The 20,386-nt window shown below is 44.8% G+C and overlaps 1 protein-coding gene across 6 annotated transcripts in view; it reads right to left on the bottom strand.

Annotated features, from left to right (window-relative positions):
- LOC142992850 (mitogen-activated protein kinase kinase kinase kinase 4-like) overlaps positions 1-20,122 on the bottom strand; it is a 38,859-nt gene extending 18,737 nt beyond the window's left edge. For 3 of the 6 annotated variants that reach the window (XM_076143366.1, XM_076143369.1, XM_076143370.1), the window contains exons 1-15: positions 19,937-20,122; positions 18,949-19,014; positions 13,772-13,828; positions 11,623-11,748; positions 11,294-11,404; positions 9,967-10,057; positions 9,608-9,738; positions 8,860-8,914; positions 8,560-8,638; positions 7,951-8,123; positions 4,868-4,940; positions 4,602-4,725; positions 3,870-3,986; positions 3,577-3,711; positions 956-1,024 (exon numbers count right to left, since the gene is read on the bottom strand). In XM_076143366.1, coding sequence (XP_075999481.1) covers positions 956-1,024; positions 3,577-3,711; positions 3,870-3,986; positions 4,602-4,725; positions 4,868-4,940; positions 7,951-8,123; positions 8,560-8,638; positions 8,860-8,914; positions 9,608-9,738; positions 9,967-10,057; positions 11,294-11,404; positions 11,623-11,748; positions 13,772-13,828; positions 18,949-19,014; positions 19,937-19,993 — 1,464 coding nt within the window. In that variant the 5' untranslated portion in view covers positions 19,994-20,122. The remainder of the gene's footprint in view (positions 1-955; positions 1,025-3,576; positions 3,712-3,869; positions 3,987-4,601; positions 4,726-4,867; positions 4,941-7,950; positions 8,124-8,559; positions 8,639-8,859; positions 8,915-9,607; positions 9,739-9,966; positions 10,058-11,293; positions 11,405-11,622; positions 11,749-13,771; positions 13,829-18,948; positions 19,015-19,936) is intronic. The other 3 variants (XM_076143367.1, XM_076143371.1, XM_076143368.1) reach the window with 2 other exon arrangements.
- Positions 20,123-20,386: the final 264 nt, after the last annotated feature.

Here is a 20,386-nt window from a genome sequence, read left to right as displayed (position 1 = left end):
GATTTGATGATATTTGAATGGGAATGAGATGACAGGCAGACTCAGAGAGCTCACTGGGCTGAAATACTCGGCATACTTTCCTAACTATGTGCAACAAAACAGCACTTTAGCCATGACATGGCGCCTCATTATCCTGCTCCCTGGACACAAGGCCCCGCTTTCATGTTGTTATAACTGAAAATTCCGGGGCTGCCGTCTAGGAATTTATTGGAATAAGAAACGCTGAAGCTCAGGACGGGACAGGAGCGAGCGACACGAATGGGAACAACATCAAAACAATCGAGGTTCTGTTAAGTCTGGTGTAATTCAATGTAAAGCAATTTCTCCTTGACTACGCACCTGACTACGCAAGCTTCATCACGTCAATCACGTTTCAATTGATTTAATGAATCTACAGGCAACAAAACGTAAATCGAGACAGGGCGAGAAATAGATGGAGGAGATGGCGTGCAGGGCAGAGAAGAGGATAGGAAACAAGTGAGGAGAAGGAGGGAAGGAGTGTAGCGATGGGCGCAGACAGGGGAGAGGGAGAGATGAAAGTAACAGCATGTTGTCGTCACGATGCTGCTTTTAATCCTAATAAGAAAAAAATTAAAAAACATCTTACGTCGAAACCCACAAACAAACTCAACCTCAACACAAACACCTTCGCCCCTTTCCTGTTTTCTTCACTCTGTGTCTTCATATCCTCTTCTCTTCACCTGCCAAAACACTTTCACTTGCTTTTTCCTTACTTGGGTTATGAGTCTCTTCCATGTACGCAAAGAGTCTCGAAAACTTACAGCGTCACGACATCTTTCAGTAACATTCAGTTCCACATATTCACACACACACATACACACAGATAGAGGGGTCGGGCAGCATTCATGTGTGCAAACACAATTGGAAAAACAATCTGCATGCGTGAAGAAAAAAAGGGGTAGAAGAAGAGAAGTCGTGTTGAGGTGCTTGTTACCTGCTCAGCCGCCGAGTCCAGAGGCCTCACTGACACATCGGCACTCCGCTGTCTGCCACCCTGATCCTGCTGCACACACACACACACGCACACACACACATTGATTAGGGTACACTAAGATCTTGGGCTTAATTCTGAGTGGTGGGAGCTAAAATATTCAGAGTGTGTGAGATGGCATGAAAGCTTTCAGCCACTGCCTCCAACTCTGAATATTTCACTCTGACCTGTTTTTCAATTTATCCCGGAAAAAGATCTTGCGAGTTAAAACTCAGTCCAAGACGAGTAATTCCCTTTATTTACAAAGATTAAACAGATCAGGTCGGGTTTAAACAGTTGCAGTGGTTGCACCGTTGCCTTTAAATTGTGTTTATTCAGGTACGAACACAGGGTGACATTCAACAGAGCTTAAGCTGCAACGGCTGCCGAGCTGAATGACTGAAGAACTTTGTTAATGGACCAAAGTGAGGTGTCCTCTGGGCCGCGGGCCAAGGTGAGCTAAACTAAACACACAAGTGATTATAGGGACTCTCTCTCTCCCACACACACACACACACACACACACACACACGCACACACACTTGAACCCGGGAACCTCCACTGTACTATCACTCTCAGCCAATCAGCCAACCCGGCTCAGTCACATTGCAGACACTGACGGTCTTCCAGCTCCAGAGGGAATAATGAGACTCTATAGGGGAACAACGCCGTCCTTATGATGGAAAGTTATTTCTGTGAGAATGGTTGCAGGTCAGGATGTAACGGTAGCTGTCGGGAGTTTTGTTTGTGCATTCAAATCTTTTTTTTTCCAGCCCTGCCGTTTATTTCACATTCAAACATTTTCCCAGAGTGTCCACAGGCGGCCACAGTCTGCTGCTTGTGCCCCCCGAGCGGCTCCACTGGGGGGTCCTGAGATGAAATTGATATTGATCTATACGCTCGACTAGACAGCAACACAATAACAAGCAATTGTTTGTTATTTGACTTGATTTGTACGAAATTCATCGATCCCTGCATAAAATGGGTACTGGTGCCTCATCTCACACACTTCTTTATTCTTGCCCACCTTCTGTGCGTACAGAGGGCCTGCAGCTTATTGTAAACAGAGACCAATTAATTATATTATGGATGATAGGGTAGAATTAGCATTGCTGAATTTCAACACGCATTCAACATCCAAACACAAAGCAAAACACACAACAACCATGAAGCTGTGAAAAATCATTCAATTCATTTTTCAGTGTAGTTTTTAAAACTGTGAAAAAGCTGTGAAAAATCATTCAATTCATTTTTCAGTGTAGATTTTAAAACTTTCCTAGGCTTAATACTCACTTGCCGCCTTGGCTCATCTTTAAGAGACACACACACACACACACACACACACACACACACACACACACACACGGGCGTCTTGAAATACACTTTTCTGTGGCGTTTGTCAGATTCATCACAGTGTAACGTGACGAAGGCACCGGCGCACCCAGACAGGTTCTTCACATGACAAGTAGATTACATCACACACACTCACTGAACCTTCCCCTTAATTAAATGCAGACGTATTAAAACTTAATGAAGCATCAGATGGATCCATTAAGCGTGCCGAGCCTAATGCCTTTGAGGGAGCGCGAGTAATCAGAATGTGATACAGACTTCGCTCGCTGCCACACGTAGACGCAGCAAATAGACGTATAATAAAAGTAGACAGATGTTAATAGCACTGGAATACATGAAGAAATCACACTCACTGACCCTCTTCATGGTTTTAATGCGTATCTATTGAAGCCCACTGGTGTGTGTGATGGATTCATTAACCATGTGGTGAAATTAATGACTAATAAATGAATCTCTGATATAACAGAATGGGCTATGTGTCTTTGTTTAAAATGACGAGGATTAAGAGAGACACAGTGCTACACACACACACACACACACACACACACACACACACACACACCTACTGTGAGAAGTGATTTTTAATTTTGCACAGTTTTGAATGGAGTTATAAATGAGGTGTTCAGATCCCTTTTCACGGGACGTCAACCATTTTAAGTGGATTCTGTGTGTTCTCCCAGCGTGGGAGTCAAGGCGCCTGTCATTGCCCTTGAGCAAGGCACTAGGCTATGTACCTATAGAGTCGACAAAGTTGACTTTTGTCTGTCGGACCTCCTAGTGGCTGAAACGCAGAGGAAGAGTGAGAAACACCCCAACAGCTTTCAAACTTCCTGATAGAAAAGCTCCAATAAATGTTTTAACTCAGGACAGCATCAAATATGCTTAAAGCACAAAGCCCCCGCTGTCACACACACACATGTGCACACGCACACTTAAACAGACTTTAAGTGTTTCTCCTGATTTTGCAGGAGATGTATTAAGAAACAAATCGACTAAAAACCCAGCCCATACAATCTAAAACCCTTAAGATGTTTCATTCATTGTGGTACCAAGTTTTGTTGCATATTTCTAACGACTAAATAATAATACTTCACCTCAGGTCTTATATCAGAGGAGCCTGTTGAAAGTATTCTTGATCATTTACATCATTTGGTTGAGGATTTCTTATTTAGTGGCCTAGAGTTTGGAGGAGGCGGAGCTATCACTCTACAAAAGCAGAGGCTGGTCCCTACCTGTCGCCTGTCACCCCTCCTGCTTCTCTCATCCAACAGGATTCTGTTGTCATGGAGATCAGACTCCTCCCCCAGCAGGACCTCTTGAAGCTCCGCCCACTGGAAGGCACAGTCTGGCCGCTGACGCCTCTGCTGCTAGAAACGGCAATTAAAGTTGTGACGAAATGATGTAGTGTGATTAATTGGATGAAAGCATTGAATTTGACTTGATTTGTTCCCGTTCGGCCCCATTCTCACCCGTGTGCCGTACACCCCTATGACTGCATGTATCTGGAATATCTGTGTGCACTTACGTCTTCTAGTTTTTGCCGTTGCTCGTGTTGCTGCTGGATCCTCTTCTGTCTGTCGGCCAGTAGCTGCTGCTTGTATCGTTCCTGCTCGGCTAACTGCTGCCTGTGATGCTGCAACGCCTGCACACAATTCATCATAAGATGCTTTAATAAAACAATAAAACAACAAGGGCTTTTCAAACACTCAGATACTTGGGAAATATGCAGTCTGTACCGGCTTCAAAAGAACCAGATAGAGCAACATTGCATCACACGTCTGACATCAACACCACCGCCACACATCAGACAGTAATCCTGTTCTCACTTATCAGGGTTATTAGTGCAGAGGGTGACAGAAGTAATGATGTGAAGGACAAGAACGGTGTCAGATCCAGCAGGCCTTTTGTTTGAGGCCCCCTGAGGCCTTTAGATAACAGGAAGCTGTGTCCTTCTCTTCTTCCTGCCAGTCTTTGTGCTAATCTAAACATGCTGGAGATACGTCACATACAGACATACGTTCACACTGATTCTCTTATCTAGGACAGCAGGGAAAAGAAACACTTACACACACACACACAGAAGTATAAATTACTATAGGGTATGTTATGTAATACTGGGGGAAATCTGTAACAGTAGCTTAGTTTGACATTTTTGTTCTAATAAGACAAAAAGACTCACTGGGTATAATTTCAGGGTTCAATGTCATCAGTTTTGATTATATTATTGTAATCGCACACTTTGTAGCACGGTTCCCACCTGCTGTCTGGGTGGACCCCCTCCTCCTCTGTGGCCTCCGTCCCTGCCTCCATCACGATCCTCCGTCTGTAAGCGGAGGAACTCGCGCCTCAGTGTCCATTCACCAGGGACGTTCACTAAAGAACTGAGAGGGACAGAGAGAGAGAGAGAGAGAGAGAGGCTGTTGGAAGGACTTGGAGGATGTTAATGAGCTCATGATGTTGATATTAGGACACACTGTACGGCACAAACAATGTTGATGATGAGAACTATTCTTCAGTATCTACCTGGGTTCTCCTTCCTCTTCTGTCAACTCGTCATCTTCTTCTTCACTGCCACTGTACTCATACTCTGGACCCTCTATTGTAAAGAAATAAATAAAAGAAATAAGCTCAAACAATGGCACCAGGATAAAAATCGATGATCTATGAGTTTGTTGTTCTTTAAATTAGACAGGAAGTATTGGTATTCGACTACAAGTTTGAAAAATAAAACCTTTCCTAGACGTTTTTGTGAAATCATTGAAACACGACTTCTGGGAGAACTGCAACCACAAAGCCAGCCCTGATGACTCTGCGGTCCCTACCTTCATCCCTCTACAGTCATTAGAAACACCGGTATTTTCCAGGTGTTGGAACAGTGCTGCTTCCCCTACACAGCACAACACTTCATGACACATGTCACTTATTACTACTTCTCTCCTGATTCTCAAGACAATCTGTTTTCAGATAGCAGTTACAGGTTTCACATGGGACTCAGTTGTTGGACATGTTGTTTTCAGACATTTCCAGGCCTTCAGGCTTCACCCTCCCTGGGTTTCTTCAGCATTTTCACATATTTAATCATTTTAAAGATAGTGTTTGTTTAAAATACCTCAGTTTTAAAGGTTGTTCAGTCATTCCCTATTATATTCATCTTTCCTTCAGGCCCTCATACTTTCAGGCCCTTTTAACTTGTGGGTGAACAAGTTAAAGTACTGAACACAACAGAAACATCTTTCAGGCCTTCAGTCTTCAATTCTTCAGGCAATTCTTCAGCATTTGTCAAAACCTTTCAGCATTTGCAATCACAGCGCATTTTCTTCAGCAAATGCATTTCTAGTATATCTAGTATTTCTCCATAAATGTGTAACATCTGATGCCAAAAACACACCAGATGTGGAATGCTCACACACATATCCCCGACATCACTTCAGCCCAAACCACGTTAACACAAGCTGCAGGCCGGAGGCACTGGAGGTCAAAACCTTTTTTTTTTTTCAAACCAACATCGGGGTGCATTGTGAGGAAGGAAACCAGGGGACGGAAAAATATATCAGGGATTATGTTGTGGGAATATGTTATGGGATTAAGTGGGATAGGGAAGATGAGTCATTTCCAAAAAGCATCCAGCTTTGAGAAGGAGCCGGGGCGATGAGGCCGAGTCGACGTAGCGTGACGTTTGGGGAACATATGGTGCAGAATGCTTCAGGAGAACTCGCACATTCTGCTCCGTCACGCCATATGTTGCAGTTAACACACACTTGAAAAGAAACACATTACAGGTGAGCTTGTTTGAAGCAAAATAGAGAATCGGGAAAGAAAGACAGATCCTACTGAAATCTGTCTCAGTGGAAAGTTTGGGCCTCCGTCGCAGCATTTATGAGCATTTACTGTAAAGTTCAGCAGTGAGCCAGTTTTTCTGAAATATCAAGTGACTTCTTCGTCTTCTGGAACGAGTACAGTCTCTGTCCTCCTAACTGCACCCCAGGGTTTTGCTGAAATGACACATCCCTGTTGCATCATGTCCGGAGCACAGATTTCACTACAGCAGCCACTTTTTCCCACAGAAACACCAAGACTGCAAGCATTTCATTGGTGTGTGTAGGAGGCATACAGTAGTGACACACACACACAAATATGATCTTGGGCGTACATGCTTGCACGCACACACACACACAACACACACACGCGCGCACACACACAAAACTCGCGCAGAAAGTCTACCAGTCATTAGTGTGTTTTTATAAGCGAACAGAAGATTAGAACCAGATGGCCGTTCTGCTTCCTCCTTCCTTCCCCTCTCTGCTTCTCTCTCTCCCTCTCCCTCCCTCCCTCTCTCCAGTCTGCCCCTTTCCCTAACCTCCTCTGTTATCACTCTCTCGTTGTGTTTGACTCGATTTCTATCTATGTCCGTCCTCGAGAGAGAGAAGAGGGAGATGTCCAGCTCTAGAGGTTTGTTACGCTGCTTAAACTAATATGCACATGCGAGGAAACAAACGGGGCAAGGGAGGAGCTGGAGTCATAAATATGTCACTCTCCTCTCCTCCACCCTTCTCTCATTGTTCTCCTCTACGCTCATTGCCGTCTCATATTCAACACATGCACCTTATAGAGAGAATAGTACAGGATTAGAGCGGGAATGATTTATTCTCTCAAGTTCTCACTCTTCCTAATTTGCCTCTTTGTTGCTTTTGTCCGTGTTTCCCTCCCTCTGTTTGTTTTGCTCCACTTTCTCTCCTCTCCCCCTTGCATCTGTTGTGCAAAAAACGTTTCTCAACTGAATGCAGCATAAAAGGTTAGCCATGTAAAATCCCTTCAGGCCTTTCTGTCTCCCCTCCGCTAACAAAGCCTATTCACAACCCGAGGCAATTAGATTCTAATGTATTCAGTAAAAATTCAAAAATGCTTTCATGAAATGTCAGGCAGGAAAACGTGTCGTCCAGCCTCTGCTGTGTATCAAATGTGTTAGTCCAGATGGTAGAATTCACAAACAAAAAGACAATTGACTGATCTGAAGTCTGTGTTGATCGTTCACCTCCATGATTCCACTGCCACATGACATGAAGAAGGAAAAATGTCCTTCCTTCCTGTGTCTTGTGTGTGTGTGTGTGTGTGTGTGTGTGTGTGTGTGTGTGTGTGTGTGTGTGTGTGTGTGTGTGTGTGTGGGGGGGGGGGGCTAGTCTATAGTGCTGGAAACCTCCAGATAAAAATGCAGTGAATGTGTGATAAAGACGAGACTGAGATTTTGCTGACTTCCTCCATGAATACATCCAATTCCTTGTCCAAGTAGTTTCCAACAAATGACTAGATAGCAATTCCAACAAATCTAGGCCAGAGACGATGACCTGACAATCCATAGGAAATACTGTGTGTGTGTGAGGTTGTGTGTTTGTGGCTGTCAGCCCAGATGCTTGCTCTCATAATGAATAAAAATGAAAATCAACCTGAGGAACAGCCTGAGCGCCGTTCTCCTTATCAACCTGTCTATCTCTCAATGCATAACAGAAAAGCACTGTGTTTTACTTTAGGAGTCCCTGGGTCTCACAAACTATCTTCTCTTTCTTCCAGCAGTCTCATTCCCTTCACGCACACCTGGCATTCTTCCTCACCTTTCTCCCTCTTCTTCCTGGTTCTGTCCAGGTGATCCTTCAGCATGATGCGTACTTGTCTCTCATTGGCTAGGTCCCTGATGAAGGCGTGTCTCAGCAGAGCTTCAGTGGCGGGCCGGTGCAGGTGGTTCTTCACCAGGCAGCTGTCCACGAATGACAGGAAACGCTTAGACCTGAGGAGGATGGACAAAAAGAGAAACAGGAAGTTAAAGAGAGGAGAGGAGAGAAGAGGAGAGGAGATGCATGACAAAGGTTGTTCCATTTAAGTGGACACGTTCACCTCAAGTTACCTTCAATCGTTGCTCAATATACTGCGGCAAATTAGAAAAACGTTTTGATGACACATTTTTTCCATCATGCCCTCAAACATCAAAGACGCGCGCAAACACTTTGATCCCATTAGTCTGCTCTTCTTCCTTTGTGTCAAAGGCCAAATGTGCTGGGCTTTCAACTTTTCTCCTCACACACACTCAACAGACCCAAGAAAACTTTGAGACGTTGTTTTCACAGGGAAAAGCTTCAACGCTGTCATGAAGTGTGTGTGTGTGTGTGTGTGTGTGTGTGTGTGTGTGTGTGTGTGTGCGTGTGTACGTGCATATGTGGTCTTACCATTTCTTGGACTTGAGTTTGGGAGGGGGGTTCCGTGGAATCAGAAAGAGAGCTCTCATTGGGTGCATGTCACACAGAGCTACAGACAGGGATTAAGAGGGTGAGACAGAGAGAGAGACGGAGAGTGAGACGGAGGGAAGGGGGCACACAAAGAAAAAATGAATCCTGAGTGCAAACATTAGAAACATATGGGAAGTACGAAAAGAGAAAAAAAGGTTCAACAATGCCAATTAAAATGTGTGTGTGTGTGTGTGTGTGTGTGTGTGTGTGTGTGTGTGTGTGTGTGTGTGTGTAACTTACGAGGGGCTCCTTCTGCCATCTCTAAAGCAGTGATGCCCAAAGACCAGAGGTCACTCTGAGGAGAGGACAGACAGGAAAGGTTTCACACACAGAGACACAGAGAGGTTTTAGCTTCAGTTGTTTCTTCGATGTCCTCATGTTGCCTTTATAGTCGGCTGCATGTGATTGGTTTGAGAGAGAGTAAATGATTGTGTTCGCTGATTGGTAATGCAAATCCAAGGTTTACAATTTCAAGCCCAACTTCTGTCAATCCACAGCAGAACCCACCCGGGGGACGGATGAGATTTCAAACGTCAACGTGTAATTAGTTCCACAAACTTAACATTTGCTGAGTCTCAAAGTAAATATTTACTCTGTGAACTATAATGTATCTCATCAGTATGGGTGAACCAACGCTTCGGTTTCTGATGACGTTTGCAACAGAATTACATAAAAGGCTCGGGCTCACTTCAACCAGAAACATTCTTCTGTCAGAAAATAAAATGTTCTCCTCCACAGAGAAGAAAACACGATTTGTTCAGCTGAAACAATCACTTCAAAGCTCCCAAACGTCAGCAACGTCTCTGATCTGTGTGTGTGTGTGTGTGTGTGTGTGTGTGTGTGTGTGTTAAAACATTCAAAAGTACCAAAAGCATTTCTCTGTTGTTCTGTTTCTGTCATTGAACAAAAGTCAGCAGCTAGCAGATAATAAAGAATTCCAAATCAAGCTCATTTGCATAATAAAGCACTTGTGTGTAACTTTGTGTACCCTGTAGTCGTATGTGGCCTCGGGGTTTTCGTCACACGCGATGACCTCGGGAGCCATCCAATAGGGAGTACCGATGAATGTGTTCCTCCGACCAATCGTCTTATCCAGCTGTGCCGACACGCCAAAGTCAACTGGAACAGAAATGGATTCAACTATAAAACCACTAATCAAACCATTCATGTCTGAAAATAACTGTCTATTCTGTGACAAATATGTGTGTGTGTGTGTGTGTGTATGCATGTTAAACAAATGTGTGTGACTGATGTCGTTGTCTTGTCTCGTGGTACATGTGTGTGTGTGTGTGTGTGTGTGTGTGTGTGTGTGTGAGACAGAACACTTGATGTGTAAATGTGTCATACCCAGTTTGACTTCAGCGTTCTCTGTGAGCAAAACATTTTGTCCCTTAATGTCTCTGTGAATCACATGATGGGAATGGAGATGGGAAAGACCCTGGAAGACATACACACACACACACACATGCACACATACAGAAACAAATACACAAACACACACAGACACAGACACACACAGTCAGATGACCGCTGCTGCTGTAAATGTAAAAGTCTCACAAAGTCCCTCAAGCCGTGACAATGTCTCTATTTTAAAGGAGGAATGAATAGAGAAGAGTCTTCGCTGATCTGCTGCTCCACCCCCCCACTGATAGAATACAGTGAAAATATCTTACAGCATGAGATATGAATAGAAACCCGCTTGCTTGGGGCTCCAGAGTGACCTCGCAAACTTTCACTACCTGACTGTGGCTGACAGAGAGTGTGTGCATGTTTGTGTGCGTCTCACTGCGCTCGCTTCTTCAAAAGAGGGTTAACTAAACACAGGAAGTGAGTCTTATTTCGGACAATGACTTCATCGTGCTCGGCTCGGTGTCTGCGCTCGTGTGTGGTGTTGTGTGTGTGTGTGTGTGTGTGTTGTGATGCCCGAACAATAAGGAGGCAGCATCGATGACAGCGGCAGGGAAAACGCCGGAGACGTTGCAGAGACTTTTTTGACCCTCGTGTTTTCGCTGCTAAGGTTCCTTTGTTGTCCGTCGCCGTGACACCCTCGAGGACAGAGGTATTAGAATATAACGCAGATCTGTGTGAGTTGTTCTCCCTGTCTTCCTCTGGTTATTAGTAGAGCCATTACACAAACACAGAGGCAGAGAGCAGACTAAACAATCTCAGTCTTTCTCAGGACCTCCTGATCTCTTAGGATGAGATCTATGACATCTTACAGCCTCCACTTTTAAACAGACCATATACAGTGAGTATATCAATCAAAAACAAGTATTCAGTCCAGATCACTGAGGCGAAACAGATGAGGGATCAAAAAAACAAAGCAAAGCGTCTGATCGATGCTGACAGCACCTCTGCTCGACACACACACGCAAATTGCTACCTCGGGTTTAACCGACACTCCAAAAGGTCTTTACTGTTGACACCCTGGTAAAAGGTTTGCTTGTGGTCCTCTGTGCAAATTGTCTTTGTGGGTCACAGGAACAGGGTTGTGTTAAAATGCCTTCATGTGTGTGAATCCAGAGGGGAAAGTCAATTCAATGAGGGACATGACATCATGAAGAAGAAAACAGGATCACAGCAAATCTGGAGTCACGCATGCATTACTTTGTTATTCACATACATGTACTTTATGCTCTATGTGTGTGTGTGTGTGTGTGTGTTTGACCCTTACCCTGAGCACCTCTCTGCAGATGTAAGCGATCCAGTCCTCCTTCAGACAGTTTCCCTTGGTCTTCTTCACCAGGTCTGTCACAGAGCCTGCTCCACAGTACTCCATAACCAACTGCATGAACACACACACACACACACACACACACACACATGCTGCTCATACACACGGCATCTGAGTCTTGCTTGCAAACACATGACATTGATCTGGAATGCTTTCCTAACACTGCAGCAGAAACATAGAGCAGGTGCAGGAGGACAGACTGGAGCTCGTCACCAACAGCAACCGTCCATTAAAGATAAACAGGTAAACAGATTGAGTAGTTGACTAACCCAGAGTTGATGATCCTGTCCAGCAGGACCTTTCCTAATGAAAGCACCATAATATGTGGCGATGTTTCTGTGGTGGGAATAACTCTTCAACATGTTGATCTCCAGCTTTATCTCCTCCTCTTCCTCCTAAAGGAAGCAACACATAGAAATGAAACGTTTCAAATAAAGTGTGAAAAGTTAAACCAACTTGTAGTCCTGCAAGAACAGAGTGGAACTAAAGATGACATGTTAGGCTCCAGAGTTACAGACGTCAACAAGCACAGAGTTCAGTTGGTTTGACCTTCATCAGGAAGTTCACCTGAAAGCCGACACCTTCAGACAAACTTCTATGTTCTTTTATTTTCAAATGGTCTAAGGATCCTTCCGGATAACATCTTTAATAGGGATGTTGTGTTGTGACCTCCAGATGACCTTTGATCCAACTTAGGTTTAGTCCTAATTATGTTCTATGAAACATTAAGACCACAAAATGAACAAAGTTTAGTTTGCAGATTCCCTGAACCCCTGAATAGACTGGAAGACAGCAGAGAGGAGGAAGAGCAGAAGAAGAGGCGCGTCTGCAGAGGGACACGGCTGTTCATCAGAAAAAGAGGAAATAACACGAAGCTTCTCTCAGCCGCTGACCTCCTTTAAATCTCAGCAGGACCGGAGGGGAGAAAATGACAAGGCTCAGTTTGAACTTTCACCTCTATCTAAAACAAGAGCCTCCTGCCTGCATGCAATCTCTCCGTGTGTGTGTGTGTGTGTGTGTGTGTGTGTGTGTGTGTGTGTGTGTGTGTGTGTGTTAGTACATGTGTGAGAGAAAGAGAGGAGGGAGATAATAGCCAAGTATTTCCTGCTAAAGTGAGCGTCTGCAGCACAGAACATCCAGACTCACAGCGTGCCGATCTGTGATGAAAGCAGAAGCGACTGAGAAAACAGAACCGATCCGGCTCGTTCCCGTAACCCGACAGAAACTGCACAGAAAAACACTTCAACCGAGGTCAGATTGTGAGATAACGATCTTGTTTCGCACAACAGGGTGGAGTTGAGCTGAGAGCCCATTAGAGAGGAGCTCAGCCTCACACACACTCAGCAACACACTGCGGTCCGCTCACCTTTCACACCTGTAAGACCAAACGCAGGGCAGAACGCCTGACTCATTTCTATTCCCCCATTTGGAACCAACAGTTAAAGGGGGAATCCATAATTGATAAACAAACAGAACTACTAATGTAGAGAATCACAAATCTAGCGTTGGATGATTTTAACTCGTCTATCCTGATTTGTAGTTGGACTTTGGTGATATTTTATTCAACCAAAACTCAACCTTGGCTGAGGTTTTGAAACTGTAAAGTGAACAGAACTTTAATATCTGGAAAATTCATCTGAAATGTAGTACAGAACACAACGTCTGGGTCAGAGGAGAGCGTTTGCTGTGATGTCATTTTGTCTTCCTGGTGCGATATTAAAGTGGATCCTGTATTTAGTCTTTGGTGTGAGGGTGGGTTATGTGTGTGTGTGTGTGTGTGTGTGTGTGTGTGTGTGTGTGTGTGTGTGCGTGTACAAAGTGTTTTGTAAAAGTGATTTCAGTTCAATTTACCTGCACAGAAGGGAGACAGAATTGAATTGGGAGAGGGGAAAATAGAAGGAACGCTGCAAAAAATGAGTCCAACAGCATTTAGTCCAATAACAAAGTTTTTTAAATCTTTCCGCAGGAGAGAGAGAGATAGAAGACGACTCTGAGATGACTTCAAATAGCATTCGGCAATCAAAACGACGTCTTCATACAGAATCAGTGTGGGGACAAGATGACCTGAGAGAGGCGAGGCCAAAGGGCTGAAGAGGAGACGCCATCCTGTCAACCAATCAATCAAACATCAACAACAACTTGTTCCTGTTGATCGTGAACATCCTGTGAAGCTGCCAGTCTCCTTTTCTCTTCTCTTCTCTCTCTCCCTCTCTCTGTTCAGTCAGCAGAATCTACAGTATGAATAATACCTTTATAGTACCGCGTGAGTCTCTGAGGGGTGTCTTACCCATGATATGAACCCCACAGATGAACAATATCATCTTATTCACTCGTCTGATTGCCCTCAGAACAGAAAAGAAGAACTCTCCCTCTGTGTGTGTGTGTGTGTGTGTGTTGTGACGTAATGCAGCAGTTTACCTCTGTGACTTCCATGACTTTGATAGCTGCCAGTTGGCCCGTCTTGACGTGGCGACCCTGGTGGGATGAATAAAGGAAAGATACATTTATTACATTTTCAGCTCAATCCTTGATGACGTTGTCAACAAATTTAGTGTGTGTGTGGCCATGGAAATTGGCCATTTCCATGAGGAACGTTCAGAAGAGGGGAAGGGGGGAAGGCACAAAGACAGAAGCAAGACATGTAAGAGCTGTGTGTGTGTGTGTGTGTGTGTGTGAATAGTAACTTCTCAACACCATCACCTCTCTATTCCTCATTCCAACCCATTGTTCTTATAAAAGCTGGACGTCTTGGTTTCACTCAGTCAGTTCCTACAGGAGCCCGTCTCACTCTCATGTGTTTCATTCCTATACTCGAGGACTTCAGACGCTCCGTGTTGAACTCGCCGACCCCTATTGGACGACGTCGCCGGAATTGCAAAGGATTGTGGTTAAAGCAGCCATGGGCCTGACGGGCCTTGATGCAAACACAACTTACTGAATGTGAAATGTTGCACTCTCTCAACCAGGCTGCTCCTCAACCACACACACACACACACACACACGCGCGCCCACACACACACACACACACACACACACACACCGTGGCAAAAAAAAAAGGGAACACTACAAATATTGTGTCAGTGAGAAGGTTAGCGTCTCACATTCACACATATGCTAATGAGACACAACAACAGGCGCCATTTACAATACAGCCAGCAGGGGGACAAACGAGGGGGGAAACTCTTTAAACTGTGTCTCCCTGTCAGTCTGCTCCCTGTGTGTGCGTCTCACTCTCGTCTCATTGCTCCCCCTGCATGTCTTCCCTCCTTTGTCTCGCTTGTCACGCTGTCTTTTATGTCCGTCCCTCCCTCTCTGTCCTCCCCGTCTCCTTCACTCTGTCCTCCACAGCACAGTTACGTGTGTGTGTGTACTTTGTGCTTCATCGCCGCTGCGTTTGCCCCTTCAAACCGCATGTGCGCGTGATGCTATATAGAGGCTGTGTGTGTGTGTGTGTGTGTGTGCGTGCATGTGTGTGTGTGTGTGTGTGTGTGTACGTGAAACTAGCCCATTTATTCTGTGGCATGCCAGGAACACTGAGCCTTTATTGGCTGGCACTTGGACTGGTTTCCATTCTAGCCAGTATAATACTGTGAAAATCTCAATGATAACAATCCCAACAATCGCACTGATTCATGAGCTAGTCCGTCCATTTGCAGAAGAATAGAGAGAGAGAGGTTACTCCTCATGCTGGTGTGTGTGTACGTGTGTGTGAGCATGTGTGGATAGTTGATATGTGGGTCAGATTGTCCACGGATTTTTGATAAATGATTTAACAACGTCACACGTGGAGCTGCAGGTCAATTCCACCTCAGAATTAGTCACAATTTTGGGCCCGTGAACACACACACACACACAGACACACACATTCCCCACATTTGTATCAGTACACAAAGTGGTGCAAGTCTGAATGTCTGCTGAACCTGACCACTGGCCACACACACACACACACACACACACACACACACACACACACACACAAACACACACACACACACACAGGTTATCAGTGCAGAACACAGCTCTGAGCCTCATGGGGGGTTGCTTTCCTCTCCTGTCTCTCTTTTCGTTTTCATCTGTGTGTGTCTGTCTCTCTCTCCCTCTTCCTTCCTCCCCTCCTCCCCCTTTGTGCCTTTCACCCCTGTCTTCCTTCCTTTGCCCCCCTCCCTCCCTCCCTCCCTTTCCTCTCTCTCGACATCTCACACACATACACACACTACCTTGACCACAGACAGCAATTCTACAACATATTGGTGGATCCTTCTCTCTCTCTCTCTCTCTCTCTCTCTCTCCTCTCTCTCTCTCCTCTCTCTCCCTTGTGCAGGGAAGCGACCGCCCCCACCCCAGGCTAACTTTAGAACAATGACTTTCATGTTCGATGAGATATCCTTCATTTCAAATTTCACAGAATTAACGACTCATGCCAACACAACCCCCTAACAAACACACACACATCCATATCACCAAACATGATCAGACTCTGCATGTCCACATCCTCGACGTCTGCCACACTCTCCTTACACACCATATGAATTAAGAGTCACCAAACTGTTGCTGAGAGAGACAGGCAATCTGATGTTCCTCTACAGTTCTATATCCTGTTCAGCAGAGAGGATTCACTTGGGTTTGGTTGTGGCAGCTGCAGGAAACATTGAGCGCTCGTCAGTCGGAGTTGGTGTTTGCCTGTTTTGCTACAGCGGCAAACAAACTGTGTGTGTGTGTGTTGGTCGCTCTCTCGTCAGCTGACAGAAAAGCACGATAAATGCAAAAGGAATGAAGACAGTGAGAGCTCAGCGAGGGAAGCAGGCCGGCGGTACTGAAACCAGAAGGAATTGGGGAAGTGTAAGTGATTCAGCCGGCGTATTGCGTTGCGGCCCAGCTGTTTCACTGCGCACAGGCCCGGGCTGATTCAACATGGCGTCACGTTGGTTTGTTAAAAGAAATCTTTCAACCGTGCAAGAATGAGAGAAAGAGAGCTCAAACAAAGAGTTAAAGCAACAACAAAACACAGATAGAACAATATTATGAAGACTGTGAGCGTGTGTGTGTTCATTTTGAGTGTGTGTGCACGTGTGGCGCTGAATGTGGAGTTAGGTGGTTGTGTTTACACTCGCTGCCCACCATACAAACACTGGGTAAATCCCCTCTATGCGCTCAGCATTGCATCAAGTCTTTGTGGCCCCGGATTCAGGATTGCATCACAACATAGCTGCAGGTTTGTCAGCTGCACATTCATGCTGCTAATCTCCCGCCTTCGCACATCGTCCCCCAAGGTGCTGCGCTGGATCCAGATCTGCCACTGACGCACACTGGGCCCATTGTCGTGTTCTCGCCCCGGCCGGTTGGAGATGACCTGCGCCGCAACAATGCTCAGATAGGCGACGGCTTTCTAAGAGGACGCTGGCTGTGGTTGTGCAGGGGCCCCAGCGTGTGGCGAGGAAAACAATCCCCCGCACCGTTACACCACCAGCAAGCAGCAGCAGCCTGAACTGTTGACACCACACACACACGCAGATGACCTTACAGCAGTGGATTGCAGGGAAAGGAAGTTCCTCTGCAAACTGGGAAACGCCCTGTGTGTGCCTGTGTGTGTGTGCGCCTGTCTGTCTGAGTGTCTGTGTCGCGTCCACGTGTGTGAATGACTGATGACTAAGACGGTGATGCAGCGGAAGGTTGGACATTAAAGGGAAGTCAATGAGTGTAAATTTGCCAACTTCTCTATGTCATCAATCGACTCATTCTGATGTTCAGGAACCAGAGGCGACAAAATATGTCAAGAAAAGTACATAAGAGATTTATAACAAATACTTTACTCTCAGTCTCTAAGAACATTTAATAAAAGAAGGCAGAGTGTGTTTCGTCCTGGAGGCAACAGAACAACTGCAGAAGTTCTTACACCATGTGACTACTACTGCACATAATACATCATTTTACTCTAATGTGTAACTATGCGTGTGTGTGTATGAGTGTGCGTGTGTGTTGGTGCACATTTTGTACGCCTTGGGTTAGGGTTAAATGTTCTTGCGGTGAATTGTATGAACAAAAGTTGCAGAATGCAGTTTAGTGGACCAGTGTTAAAGTAACGGTGACCTCAGCTGTCCGGCCGTCTCTGAACACACACATTCTGGATGACATGGTTTCTGAACAACTCCTCAAAAACTGATAAGAGACAAACAGTGTTTGTTGCTGCATACCAGTGGCCACATTCACACCAAACACAGAGGTCCAAGCTGCTCCCAACAATGTGGTTCCCTGTGGTACGACACAATCAACACCGGATTCTTCTACTGGCCCTGAACGCGTCCTAAGATACCTCTGGAATTAGTAACAAGAACAAATACATAGGGTTTTCCTCTTTATTTTACATTATTGATTGCACAAGGCATCACACACAGGTGGTATAAATAAAGGAAGCACACTTCAATCTAGGACCGAGTGTGTTCTTTGTGTTTGTGTTTGCACTCCACAAAGCTCTATAGGTCTTGTTCCTGTGGAGGTCTAGGAACATTTAGCCTTACACACAACCCTTTGTCTCTGTGTAGTTTAGAACAATATCCAATACTGTGCTGCGCATCATAAAGTGCTCTTCAAAGATAAAAGCACCGGCTCATAAATTGAAAGCGTTTTTTGAAGGCGAAGGAAGCGAGGTCAGTATCAGTCTAAGGTCTCACGGAAACCAACTTCATCTATTGAGGATCTGTAGACTATACAGCCTCTTTGTAGGTCCTTGACATTGAAAGCTTAGAGAATCTTTAACTAAGTCACCCTAAATAAGTCGTTCATCTGTATGCAGAGTTTTCCTCTGTGAACACACCAAAGGATCTGAGTAACAACATGAAATGTGTGATTTTCTGCCACTGCGTAAAAGCAGAATGAGTCTAACGCTGTCCTGTGCATCTCTTGCTACACTTCCTCTTCCAGGAAATCGAGTGCCAATGCAAGCACACACCCATCATCTCACACACACACACACACACACACACACACACACACACACACACTTCTCTATAACTACTACTTTTCTATTTCATAATCCTCACTTGCCCAGGTTGACATTTCCAGTGCTCAAACCTGAACCTGTTCCACATACAGCACGTATAGAAACACGTAACATCGTACACCACAGGCGTGTGAATATGATTTGCACTGTGGGTGCAGCCAGCTGGACCAGGCTGAAAAAGAATAATCACCTCCTTCAACCACAAACCGCTCACGCTCAGGCAAATACAAACAGATACCATGATAAGGAAGTGAGCCCCACCCAGCTCCTTTAAAGATGCTGCAGATGCTGCAGATGCTGCTGCTGCGTGTGAACTGCAGGATTTTTCCGTCAACAGACTTCATGATTAACTGGAAATAGCTCTACTACGCTAACCAGACGTCACACAGGGTGTCTTTTGCATCTAAAACATGCAGATTCAGCAATGATGCACAGCATTCAAAAAAATGTGAGGATGGGAACATGCAGGTATCAGTGTGAGAGTGTGTGCAGAGATTGAACAGGAACATTGTTATGGCAACGTGTCCGAGAGAGTGTGTGTGTGTGTGTGTCTGCGTGTGTGTGAACAGAAACAAAATATAACAGTTGACCTTCTCACCTTGTAGACTTGGCCGTAGGTTCCATTGCCAACTACCTCCACCAACTCAAAGATTCCTGCTGGGTCCTGCAGGAAAAATAAACATAAAATGTGCAAGAAAATGAGAAAAGAAAGGAAAGATGTTGACCAGAAAAAGCAGAGATGATGAGATAAGAGCAGACAGAATGTAATCTGTATCAAAACGGTACATTCCATTGTTTTCATCTTGTCTGTGCCAAAGGAAATTGCTTGAAATTGTTTTATAAACTCGGTGTTGAGGACAAATGGGGATAAACAATACAGATTTAAACTTGGAGGAGGAGTGAGGAAGTGGGACTGGAAATGTGGATCAAAATGTGAAATAAACCAGAAAGTAGCGAGGAAATGTTCAGGAAAATCCTCTATTCTGTCTGTGTGTCTCCACAAAGGATAAAATAATTAACACTTGAGAATTGTTCAGTATCAAAGAACAAACATAGTAGCAGCCTGACGCCTAATGGCACAAATAAAGTGGCGTTTAATTGTCCCTGGGAACTCTTTATTGAGCCTTAATTATCCGAATTAGGTCAAAACAGGAAACTGCCACCAACTTTGATTGCTTTTATGTGTCGAGTTTTGAACCAATTAAAATCGCAAGGAGAGGATTCATACTCGCTTCACTGGCGTATTTTGGTGTCGACTACTTGTTGCATGTTTGCACGTTAAAGTTTTCAGCAAGTCAGCCAAAAGGAAAATCCCGTGTAAACACTGAAGCCAGTGAACGCAACAGCACACAGGACACACTGCAGACAGAAAACATCCAATCTGAACTCTACACTCCCAGTCTTTGACGAGAAAAGTTGCTTTAATGTTTAATACAGCGGGTGTCGACTTTATACTGGATATTGCTTTTTTTCCTTTGCTTCTACAAGTAAAGAACGAGCTTGAAACTTTTGTCGCCACGCCGCAACATATTTATCCCAAACACTTCATTAAAAAAACAACACAGATTCCCACTTTGTCTACTCACTCTTAAAGCAGCGAGGTCTATACTGTCCAAACTCCGAGTTGTGTTTTCTCTCGACATTGCTGTCAAAAGTGTTGTCAGCAGCTTGATGTTTGTTGACGCGACATGGACAGTCAGTTTCTCCTCAGACTAACTAACGGATTTTTTCTTCTTGTCGCGTCCATTCTGAAGTTTGGCTCGCAGCGTCAAGCTAGGAAGCGTAAAACGATCCGCTTCCGTCGAGGGACTTCAAAATAAAACCGTTTTAAACTAGAACAACAAAAGTACGAATTTATATTGTACAAGAGATGATTATAGAGTCCAATGTGCTCCAAAAACAAAACACATAGGGAACGCCTTATCGTCTAACAAATGAATAACCGTTTCCTTACGTATATTGCTCCTACCACTACAGTTTCATTAGTTTCAGCTTAACCTATAATTATTCATTCACCAGTATTCATGAACACATGT

The sequence above is a fragment of the Genypterus blacodes genome, unplaced genomic scaffold, assembly GCF_046128005.1.
Source record: "Genypterus blacodes isolate CSIRO-AG114 ecotype Tasmania unplaced genomic scaffold, CSIRO-AGI_Gbla_v1 ptg000024l_1, whole genome shotgun sequence".
NCBI classification, from domain to species: Eukaryota; Metazoa; Chordata; class Actinopteri; order Ophidiiformes; family Ophidiidae; genus Genypterus; species Genypterus blacodes.
This window is presented reverse-complemented; position numbering and strand designations above follow the sequence as displayed.